Here is a 12,327-nt window from a genome sequence, read left to right on the forward strand (position 1 = left end):
AAAATCTGCTGTAGAGATGCACTATGTGATTTATAGGTATGAATCAATTTCTATAAAGATCGACTTCAATTCATAGACAATATTATTACAAAATCCGGCCCAGCAGACCTTAGAACTACAGTATATCCAATATTGATCTAGATCTTACTTATAATTTTTTATGTAAGTTTTATAAATCGTCTTCTATCAACATTTTGGAGATGTTTTCTGTCAAGCATGGGAAAAAAGAAAATATTTACCTACGTTATATAAACACACGTTCAATATTGGTGCAATTAATCAGATAATACATAAATCTCTTGCCGACAATAACGGCGAGGATTATTTGATTACTATAATAACATTATTTTAAAAATTACACGAGTAAATTAGAATAATGTTTCCTTGCAATACTGACATATTGATTAGGCGTATCTCTATATTGCCATCTGCCAGTCGTCTATGGATTTTTAGGTTACATAATTTTACTCGGCTGCCTTACTTTTCACCAGGGCGCAGCTGATTAACAAGAATCAAGAATGTTGGGGGCAGTAAGTCGGATTGGAAACGGAATATTAGCCGCTAAATCAGTAGCAGAAAAAACTCTTACAGAATGCAGCAAGATCGCAACTGTAACCTCTATCAACAAGAGAGATTACGCTGCTAAAGCGGCAGGAAAAGGACAAGGTAAGGTAGTAGCTGTCATCGGTGCCGTGGTGGACGTCCAATTTGAAGATAACTTGCCGCCTATTCTAAATGCCCTGGAAGTTCAAAACCGTTCCCCCAGGCTTGTCCTGGAGGTGGCACAGCATTTGGGTGAGAACACCGTCCGTACCATCGCCATGGACGGTACCGAGGGTCTGGTCCGTGGCCAGCCCGTCTTAGACTCTGGCTCCCCTATTCGTATCCCCGTCGGTGCTGAGACTCTTGGCCGCATCATCAATGTCATCGGTGAGCCAATCGACGAACGTGGGCCGATTCCCACGGACAAGACCGCTGCCATCCACGCAGAGGCCCCCGAATTCGTTGACATGTCTGTACAACAAGAGATTCTGGTCACCGGTATCAAGGTCGTGGACTTGCTCGCCCCCTACGCCAAGGGAGGTAAGATTGGACTGTTCGGCGGCGCTGGCGTCGGTAAGACTGTACTTATCATGGAGCTGATCAACAACGTTGCCAAGGCCCATGGTGGTTACTCTGTATTTGCTGGAGTAGGAGAGCGCACCCGTGAAGGGAATGATTTGTACCATGAAATGATTGAATCTGGTGTCATTTCTCTTAAGGACAAGACCTCTAAAGTAGCTCTGGTATATGGCCAGATGAACGAGCCTCCCGGCGCGCGTGCCCGTGTGGCCCTTACTGGACTGACTGTTGCTGAGTACTTCCGTGACCAGGAAGGGCAAGATGTGCTGCTGTTCATTGACAACATTTTCCGTTTTACTCAAGCTGGTTCAGAGGTATCTGCCCTGCTGGGTCGTATTCCATCTGCTGTGGGTTACCAACCGACTCTGGCCACTGACATGGGTACTATGCAGGAGAGAATTACCACTACCAAAAAGGGATCAATTACCTCTGTACAAGCCATCTATGTACCTGCCGATGACTTGACTGACCCTGCTCCTGCTACAACATTCGCTCACTTGGATGCCACTACTGTGCTGTCCCGAGCCATTGCTGAGTTGGGCATCTACCCAGCTGTGGACCCTCTTGACTCCACATCCCGTATCATGGACCCCAATATTATTGGTGCTGAGCACTACAATGTTGCTCGTGGTGTCCAGAAGATACTGCAAGATTACAAATCACTCCAAGACATTATTGCTATCTTGGGTATGGATGAATTGTCTGAAGAAGACAAGCTGACTGTGGCCCGTGCATAAAAATTCAGAGGTTCCTCTCTCAACCTTTCCAAGTAGCTGAAGTGTTCACTGGACATGCTGGCAAACTTGTGCCTCTTGAGGAGACCATCAAAGGATTCTCTAAGATTTTGCAGGGCGAGTATGATCATCTTCCAGAAGTTGCATTCTACATGGTGGGACCCATTGAGGAAGTTGTAGCAAAGGCAGAGACCCTTGCGAAGAATGCTTAATTTGTAATGTCAGCAAACAGATGATAATGTAACAAAAGTGTATTTCTAATAAATTAAATTTAGTGCCACCAAAATGATGTTTTATTGTTTTTATGGATATCAATTTGTAAAGACAAATTTATCCAAAGAAATAAAACTAAAGTCTGCTCTGTTTACTTCTCTGTATATAAAGTGCATAAATAAATAAATAAAATCATGTTCTCATCTACTCTGAAATATAAGTACTTTCTTAATAAATTTAATTTATTTAGGTAATTTTAAATTTACAGTCAAAACCAGTTATAATGACATTCAAGTGACCATTTTGGTTGCTATATTCGATAGTTGTTAGATAAGCAATATAAGTATACTGTTTTTTAGAGTGAAATATATTTTATTCTGTGTGAACTCATTTGCAAACAAAATATGTAGCAGTAAAATCGATTACATAAAGTTTATACTAAAAATATTATGAGCCCACATCAGTCGTTCTACATAAAATATCTGTAAATAAAAACTTTCTTTCGTCATCAATGACGTTTTACAACATCTTAGTTAGTCATTACGTATAGTCTCTTACATTACAATGAGGATTTAAATAATATTTTAGATTTGTGGAAAATTATGACGAGTGGTCAGTATCAGAGACCAATAAGTCAGTATACCCGATAAATTTCAGCGGTATTGATCGCTTTATCCAGTGTCGTAAGCGCTATGTTAACATCGGTGTTTACATAGATTTCCGGATAGGACCTCGGCATTTCGTGGTTATAGCTAGTTTCTGTATTATATAAAGACTAAAATAATAAGGCTATACTTATGCATCAGTAACGATATAATTATTTGTTTGATGGGTGTTAAGCAGCATTACAGCATGACTGCATTTTTAGGGTTTGCACATTTTCTCATGTATTCCTACCAAGGATACAGATTATATTAAAATGCAAGACGCGTTCGGGTAAGATCGGATACGGGGTAATAACGTATAACGAAAAATACCACGAAACTATGGTTATTTTTAGTTTAAGCTACTTAGGCGCCGACGCTGTTTCTTTCTGCTCCGCCCTATTTACCACAGTTAACGCTATGACCAAGAACAGGTGTGCTGTGTGCAGTGAAACAAAAAGATGAATTTCGCTCTTCCCAACTCTGATCGGGACTTCTATTTGATTTTGTGGACCTTATCATACTAGGTCTAGAAGTGTTATTAGAACGAAATCCGAACTTACCCCACGAACGACCGCTCTTTTCTTAGGGTTTTAAATTTCTATACAGATATCACCTATTTTTAAGCTTACATATAGATAATTGGAAGATGACTAAATTATCACATAAAGTAGCAATAATAATAACCAGTTTCATGTATAACATGCCGGTACCGCTTAAATATTTTATGGGAAAAAAAGTATTTTCGAGACTACTCGCAACACATCGAAGAACCATCCGAAATTAGCCGACCGCACCTTACTTAGTTTTGAGGTTATCAGTAATTACTTATATAGAAAAATGACCTACTTACATGAATCGGTTTATTAACATTATCATGATTAGTAGTAAAGTATAGTTTGTAAGTAGATAAGTAACAAAAGAAACAACGTCGCCGCCTATGTAGCTTAAACTAAAAAATAACCATAGTTTCGTGGCATATTTTCGTTATACAATCTTACCCCGTATCCGATCTTACCCGAACGCACCTTACATGTAATTATATTTATTTAGTACCAGTAGATCGGGGCATCGAGTGCCTCCTCGAACTAATGGCGGAGAGGAGTTATTGGGTTCTATTCCTACAACGGGCGATACATTGAGTGACTGTTATAACTTCAGTTTGTCGAGGAATTTATTTCGGACGGAGATATCGCTAAACGAGTGGAGCTATTGGCCTGCAAACATACCGTAGCTAAGGGAGCTAAGATGGGTGGTCCGTACTCAGGTCAAAGTTGCGTGGTGCTCTCTAGCTGCTAGTTAACTAAAAGTTCTTGTTAAATCCCCGACGCAAAAAGTGGTGTGCTAATAAGTTTAAGGTGTGTATATGTAATCTGTATGTTTGTCTGTAGCATCGTAGCTCTCAACCCAATGGACTGATATGTGACCGAGATGTTTCATAGCTATATTATATACTTACCTACTTAAAATAAATAAAAAATATATATACACAATATTTTTTACTTTTTAGAGGTTCTTTTTGTATCGGGGATTATTATATTTTTATATTAAGTTATTTCGCAATTTATGCTGCAGTCATAAGGGAACATAAATATTTTTTATTACCCCCTTATTCAAAATCATTATTTATCTAGGGACGGAGCATTGCTGTGATAAGAAGTCTGTTTCTCAGTGCTGACAGCATACATTTATGAATAAAGGAGTTAGTCTCTAGTCTACTTAATAAAATTACTGCAGCTACTCCTGTGTAGATTGGTTGTAAAACCATAGGTACTTAATGCGCATAGCTCGGCTAAGGGACGGAATGGGTGTTGCGATTAATACTCTCAACGAAAATTGGATTCGTGTACTATAAAGTTCTTATCTACAAAATATAAAGATCAATGGTAAGTATCAGATTATATTATTCAAAACTGATGGACAATCGAATCTAATGGCTTCCCGGCCATAAGTTGGGTTATTGCAATAAAGAAGCTTTCATAAAGGGCATCTGCATGGCAATTCAATTTATGATTGAAAGTAGATTTGCTGGTGGTCGGATATTTTATATCCGCTCAGATAGCGACCACCCTACAAAAGGTGTCAAAACCCGCCACAGTGGTGTGTGTACACGTGTGTCGCGTTCCGGAATCAGCCTGTGTATATGCGGTCCCAACACTCCGGCATAATTGTATCGACTGCCGATGGGTAATGATCACTCGTCAGTAGACATTCTATTGGAGCACTCTACTTACCATCAGGTGCGGTGGGGTCACTTTGTCGTGCCCTTATAAAAAACCAAGACAATATACATATTTTAGATTATGTATGCTGGCTAAACAGGGCTAACACATAGCACCACGTGCAAAATCACTCCAACAATGACAGCTGCGAAACGTGCTTTTCGAATATTCAATCGGACCTGCAGATCCCTATACCTACTTACACATTACTTGCGACCCGTATTATGCCGAAAGTCAAAAACTTGTGAGGACTACAGTCATCAAACGCTTTGGCTATAAATATATAGTAGCTCACAATTAAGCCTTGAGTCACTCGCCAATAGCTATGACCAGCGATGCACATGTGCTAACGTATTATTGGTAGTAGCGAAGGACTTGCGATCAACTGATAGAATCAATTAAATTACCTTTTGAATTAAAGTACTAACCAGGGATGCAGTACCTATCTCAGCGAACCATTATAATTCATTTCATCTCTGTTAGACACTGCATTTCATTTTGCTTCGTAAGTAAGTATTTAAAAGTACTCTCCAAATTCTTTACAATTGAAGGTGTGAAATACCTACTTTGCATTAACTATGATTGAAAGCCCTTTTATACTAAACGTGAACCTTAATGTGACAATCAAACTATAGACTTAGTATTCTGGTTTTATTATAAAGGTTTCTAAAAGAAAACAGTGGGTATAATATAACTCAATTTAACTTCCTTCACAGCAATTAAAACATATTGGTCTCTTAGTAAAATAACGCAATTCTAGTTTTATCACATAACATGTATATACGATTAATGAATATATTCTGTACTAGTGAGTAGTGTCTTTTTTATAAACAATACAATGTATATTCAGTATTCATTTTATCAAATTGCTAACTGAATTTAAAACGATTACTGAAGTACTTGATTTGGTACAGATTTTTTCTTCTTTTACGTCTGAAGGTGTTAATGTGTTAACATGTTCAGAAGTATCTTCAGCAGCCGTCGATGAAGATTCCATAGCCGCGTCTGAAGTTATTGGAGATACTTTACCACCCACGTTTGGATCTGCTGAAGTACGAGCAACTGCATTATCTACTATAGGCACTTCGACTACAACCTTTTGGTAAGACGATTTATCTTCACTTGAAGAATCTTTTTTCGAATCCTTCACTTTTATAGTTTGGTACTGCACTGGGGTATTTAATCCTTTCAAGCCATCCGAGTCTCGTTTAAAAGGTTTTATAACTAAAATCTTAGTCGTCAATCCAGCTTTTTTAAAATCCTTTATATTTTTATTAATTAGAGGATTCTTAATTACTTCTAAACTTTCACGACGCAACTTGAGTGGGACAACTGGTGTTTTACCTAAATTAGTTTTGACTGCCTCATAGAATGCAGATTTATTAATTTGATTTTTATTTATCGCGGAACCATCACCAGATACTTTATTTGCCTCGTTTACTTCCACTACTTCCTTATTTGTACTTTTAGGTAGTTCTTCACTGACAATTTGGTTTTTTACTTCTTTATTTGGACTAGAATCGTCTCTTTTTTCTTCAAGCGAATCTTTTTTCGGTGATGTTTTCTCTCCTTTAATGGTACTTTTAGGTAACATAGGCCTTAGAAACAGACCCGAATGTCTCGGTTCCCTTGTAGAAAGACAAACAGAAAACGATTTCATTTTCATATGCGCTGCAGATCTTTCCACCGCATTTTTAGATAAAGCCACCATTGCACCACAACAGTCTCTGTTCAAACTTTCATAAGTAATTTGATTTTCTTGGACATACTTTTTCTTCGTATTGTTAGATTTCGCAGTTGTACTAACTTGATAATAACCTTGTGCTTCCAATTTAAGTAAATTTGATAAATCATATTCAAAATCTTCATTTTTAGGTTTCGTTTTTCTACGTACCGGTCGACGAGATGCCATTGACGTAGTATCTTCAACAAGCTGTCGCTTGGATGCTTTATCATCAACATCGTCCATATCAGAAGAATTTTCTTCTACAGGTTTGATATTAGAGCTATTACTATCAATTTCAATGAGATTAACTTCTTTATCCGATGGCGTACCTTGGTTTTCGGTGCTGGGCTCTTCGATAGCTAGAAAGAAAAGATAAAAATCAATTTATTAAGATCCTAACATATATCATGTTAAGTGGCGATAGCCTAGTTGAGTTTGGAATGGACTGCCGAGGCGGATGTCCGCGGATTCAAGTCCCAAGGCCGCACACCTCTGACTGTTCCCAAAATGATGTGTGTATTCTTTGTGAATTATCGCTTGTTCTAACGGTGAAGGAATACATCGTGAGGAAACCTGCATACCTGACAAGTTCTCTATAGGAATATTTAGGGTGTGTCAAGTCTGCCAAATCCAATGCGCACTAGGCCGAATCCATCTCAGTAGTAGAGGAGGCCCGTGCTCAGCAGTGGGACAGTATATTATATATCATATTAATAAAATAAAGGTGTCACACCAATTGTACGTACTTTTACTCGGCGACGTCTTTTTCCTTTTTGAGGATCCCGTATTATGTAGCTTTTTCCGCTTCTTAACATTGTTTTCCGAAAGCGTAGTACTTGAGGACCCCTCGTCTGATAAACGACTCGAATCACTGGAACATCTACTACCCCTCTGAGAATCGGGGCTGTTTCCGTTGACAACATTTTGTTCACTAGTGACCTCGGCCAATTCTAATGCTTCGGGGCCATCGAGAGCCTTAACGGTGCTGAAATAAAAATCTTTGTCTCCTTTCAATTTATGAACCACTTTCACATGTTCTGGTAATTTTTCAAATATATAATGCTTAAAGTTGCACAGCTTGCAAGCATAACGCATCCATTTGTAATGCGCCGCCATATGATCGTACAATTCTTGAATGTTACTGGATTTACTTCCGCATTTTTTACACAAATAAGTTTCCAATTCGACATCTGGCTCAATTTTTTCTCTGAATGCATTAAGATTACTTTTTTCCGCATTACGTGCGTGGGGTAGCCGGATAATTGGTGTAGGAATATCCCGTAGCACCGTCACATCCTGCAGCACTCCTGTCTCTGACTCCTCAGGGTCCACTTGTATCACGGGTACATCTTCCGGCGTGGTGTCATCCGGCACGACAAGAACTTCATCTGGCATAGATGCAGACTCTTGTGAGCGCCTTTCAGGAGTGTCAGCCGATTTCGAGTCATTATCAGATTTTTCTTCATGTTCACCTAGTTCGACCGGATCATCAGTATCGTCTACAAGGACTGGTGAAACCATCGCACTATTCTTCACAGACTCTGGAGCGGGACACGACTCCTCCGCGATTTCATTATCTGTAAAACACAAAGACGGTAAAGTGGCGGAAGCATTTCGGACAGCCTGGCATGGGGTGGCGAGAAGACTTACCATCGTTGTCGAGGGGGCTGGGCGGACTAGCCGGTCCGGGCGGCGCGGGCGGTGCGGCCGGCTCCTTGTGGTAGTCGCGGCGGATCTGTATCTGGATGCGCTTGGCGTCGTGGCGGCGCGCGGCGGCGAGTGCGCGTGCGCGGCTGCGAGAGGCGCAGGTGTGCGTGTGCGCGACGAGCGCTGCGCGGCGTTCGAAGGCGCGCCCGCAGCCGCCGCAACGCGGGCCTTCGCCATCTCCCTCCATATTGTCTATCCACGCCTACACACAAACATACTTCTATGAGCATTTTTCACCGCTCCCAATAACCTACACGCTATCTAAATATCTCATATTATATTGGTACCAGACAGAAAAGTGACTTGCATCAGATTGTAGTGATTATATTATAATTTGCTTTTTATAGGTTACAAATCTTACCTTAGTCTTTAATAAAGGATTGAGATTTCTTTTATTTCGATAATTTGAAGAAGTAAGATAGTATATTATAGTTAAATATATCTATGTATTAGATCGTCGCATTGCCTCTATATCGACCGTTTTCAATACACAATACCAATCTTAATCTTTGATCCGATCACGAGAATAAACCAATTAAAATAAAGTTTTGTAGGCATGCTAAAAAAAATCTATTCTTATTGGTACATGTTCGTAACGAATCAAAAAAGCGATTAGCATCGTTTATTGGAAACAGCCGTATAAATGAACGGATTAAAGGATAGCAAATACTTTGAATAGTTGTACCTGATTTTCTTGATCTAATCTCTCTTCTTCAGTCACTTTCCTGGTTGATGTTGCATGTTTCGCAACATTTCTACGTTTTTCATAAAAAGCTGGAATATTATTCATTCTGAAAGCTTTTAATTGTATGGACTCCCTTAGTCTCCTAATCTGTGCTGCAGTTTTTCTGAAACAGGTTTACTAACCATATTAGGTATGGCATCTAATATTATGCTATAATTATTTTATTGACTCATTTGTCTATTAGTAGCAATAAGGCTGAGCCTCGAGGTATAGGGTTCGATTTTCAGATCGAGTTTGTGTAGCCGAAAGTTTGTGTATTCTATGTGCCGATTTATTTTGTCGCTAGTTATAAATTCCTGTGCCGGTTCCATAGACCCCACATTCTCACCATAATAGATATAATAGAAACAAATGCCAATTATTTCTTACCTGTGCACTTTAAATAAATGTCTGTATACACTCCATGATGTAGAGAATATTTCCAAACAATCAGGACAAGGATAAACAAGCCGACTCTCAACATGTTTATACTTCATGTGGAACTTCAATGTTTTTTGAGTTGAAAATTGTAAATCACCTGCAATGTAATTTTGTATTATAAGCACATTAAATTATGATGACCAACTAGGAATAAATAAACCATAATGCAATAGTCAATTCAATTGCAACTTTTACTTATGATTTACTTATAATATTTTACATTGGAAAAGCTTCATAAATGATGATATAACTCACAAGATTTGCACTTAAGGATGTCATTTGTATCACCATTTTCTTCATCATCATCATCGTCACTTATTTGTATAACACTATCAGGGTCTTGATTTAGGACTTTTAATTTACAGTTGCCATCATGTTGTAGAACAGCTAAGCTTTTAGATAATATATTATCTAACTCAATTACCTAAAAACATAAATAGTGGGTTTTATTAATTTTTATTTTATTTGACATTGGACAGCAAGGACCCCAATCATTTTTCTTAACAACTTTAAATATAGGATATTATATGTTGGAATTAATAAATATGATTCTTACTGTTGCTTTCATTTATAGATTTTATTTCTAGTGTTCCACTTCTCTGTACTTGTATTCAACACCATTATAATAATGTAATAAAACTGAATAAATCATGCCATGAGATAGGCTCAAACTAAGTGGATGCTCTTACCTGCCATATAAATCTCTTTTTGGAAAAAACTGATTATAAATGTTACCAGATATTGAGCATACATAGATAATTAGCATCTTATAAGGCAATGATACTGTAACTACTGCCAAATTAAAGTACCCACCTGTTTTTGCATACTCTCATTCTGTTTCTCGTCACTTGTATTGACATTCTGGAATACAGCTACGGAACTATTTGGTATTTCTTGCAATATCATCTGTGAGTCCGAATGACCATTTTGCATCCCATTCTTCTTGTTTATTTTCTCCACAATCTCAGTTAAGTCTTTTGTTAGTGGAATCCGTTCATCTTCTTTAATTGTTGCATTTTCTTCCTTATTCTCCTTTAAAGATTCTTGATATTCTTCCTCAAGGCGTTTGATTTTTAATAATTCATTAAACTGTCAAAAATTATTTTTTTTAAGCATAAAAATTTCATATGCTTCTATGAAAAATTTTAAATGCTACTTACAGTTGAAGGTGGTTTCATGAAGTGCCCATGTTCATTAGGATTGAATGTTTCTTTGCAGTAAACACGTTTGTGGGATATGAAATTTGCCAAACTTCTAAATATGTTACGGCACACTTTGCATTCATATAGTACGTCACACTCATGTGCCAATATATGTTTTAACTAAAAAAAATATTACACAATTAACAATATGTTTAATATGAAACATTGTATAAGTACAGTGGATAATTTATAATAGACTTATATAAAAATAAGGATTTCGCAAATAATTATCCAAGTGTTAAGTACCTAATTTGACTTTGGAAATTACATATTTAATAATACTGACCTCCTCTGTTGCCCAATCATATATCTTCCTTGCTTGACTAAAACCAGTAATACTTGTGAGCACAGGCTTTCTTAGCAAAGCATGATCAGGATCATCACCACTCACATTACTTTGTCCTTTGCCTTTGTTACCCTTATTCTTATCTTCTTTTCCCTTGGTCTTGTGTATTTTATTACCAGCCATTATAGCTCTAACAAACATATAAGTAAATTTAGTGACCTGTTCATTAAATAACTACACATCATAGGTAGATTTCAGTAAATAAGTCCATATGTACGAATGTCGCAAGGCATTGACTTGTCCTGACATATAAAAGCGTTTCCTAGTTTCGCATATTACCTAATGTATTATAATATCTATGAATCTAACAAATCAACCTTCATGACAATAACACTGATGTATGTTGTTTATAGAAATATATTCGTAATGATAAGGATATATAATATTTATGCCGGCAAATCTTTACCTTCGAATCCACGTTTTAGTTTCCTTCAAACCAGTATGGTGAAATTATGATCTGTACCTACCAAAATGCTCGCAGTCTCTCCCTTGAATATACTCAACAACACGACCTTTACAGCCACAATTCTATCAGATATAGTTATTTTATAAGCCATAAATTACTATGCTACAGTTAAAATGTTTCTACTTACATAGAAATTCTTACAACCGCTAACACGAAATCCTAGATTTCCGACGAATGCACCTCCATCACGCCTCCATTTTCAACAAATGAATAGCACCCTAAGTACGTAACAGTGTTCACAATCGTAAGAAAATGATAAAAGAATATAACACGTATATAAATAAAAAAAAATGAAATAATTATAAACTAAATAATTCCTGTGAATTCCACACTAACGCATTTTTTTTTAATTCATAATTTTATAAAAAGTCGAATTTGTATTTGTGATGATAAATTATAATCACTGCAGTGAATCTGTAGTCCAACGCTGTAGTCTGTGTCGCGACTCGAGCCCATGCTCGAGCCTTTCAAAACATATCGACAATATTGCTATTTGTGTGGCACCCCTAGTAACTTGTTTCTTTTGTATAGTAGATCTTGGTTGTAGAAAACCGGACAAGGTAGTGGTGTTTCAAGAAATTGTTGTAAAACATATTATTAACCATATAATTAAACTACATGCAGTAAGAACTTGTAAGAAAGAATTCAGTCTTTCTTTAGATAATAAATTTTAATATTATATTAGCGACACTGTATTAGTTTATAACAGTTTTATGGGATAGGCACTTATATCATGGTATAGGTCTTTTTACAACCTGACGTTTGAAAAGTAAATACGTT

At 37.4% G+C, this 12,327-nt stretch overlaps 2 protein-coding genes across 2 annotated transcripts; one reads left to right on the top strand and one right to left on the bottom strand.

Annotated features, from left to right (window-relative positions):
* Window positions 1-423: 423 nt before the first annotated feature.
* Window positions 424-2,142, top strand: LOC115444057 (ATP synthase subunit beta, mitochondrial). Its single transcript, XM_030169679.2, is given in 2 exon segments — window positions 424-1,854; window positions 1,857-2,142. Coding segments are annotated over 2 exon segments (1,548 nt in total). The 5' UTR covers window positions 424-518; the 3' UTR covers window positions 2,069-2,142.
* Window positions 2,143-5,572: 3,430 nt separating this feature from the next.
* LOC115444068 lies at window positions 5,573-11,909 on the bottom strand. The gene is made up of 10 exons (XM_037440558.1): window positions 11,675-11,909; window positions 11,022-11,211; window positions 10,694-10,855; window positions 10,347-10,622; window positions 9,789-9,957; window positions 9,483-9,630; window positions 9,054-9,216; window positions 8,312-8,570; window positions 7,408-8,238; window positions 5,573-7,020 (listed from the first exon to the last, which is right to left on the bottom strand). The coding sequence occupies exons 2-10, from the start codon at window positions 11,202-11,204 to the stop codon at window positions 5,789-5,791; spliced, it is 3,423 nt and encodes a 1,140-aa protein (XP_037296455.1). The 5' UTR covers window positions 11,205-11,211; window positions 11,675-11,909; the 3' UTR covers window positions 5,573-5,788.
* Between the last annotated feature and the right edge of the window lie 418 nt (window positions 11,910-12,327).

This window comes from Manduca sexta, chromosome 20 (assembly GCF_014839805.1).
Source record: "Manduca sexta isolate Smith_Timp_Sample1 chromosome 20, JHU_Msex_v1.0, whole genome shotgun sequence".
NCBI lineage: Eukaryota > Metazoa > Arthropoda > Insecta > Lepidoptera > Sphingidae > Manduca > Manduca sexta.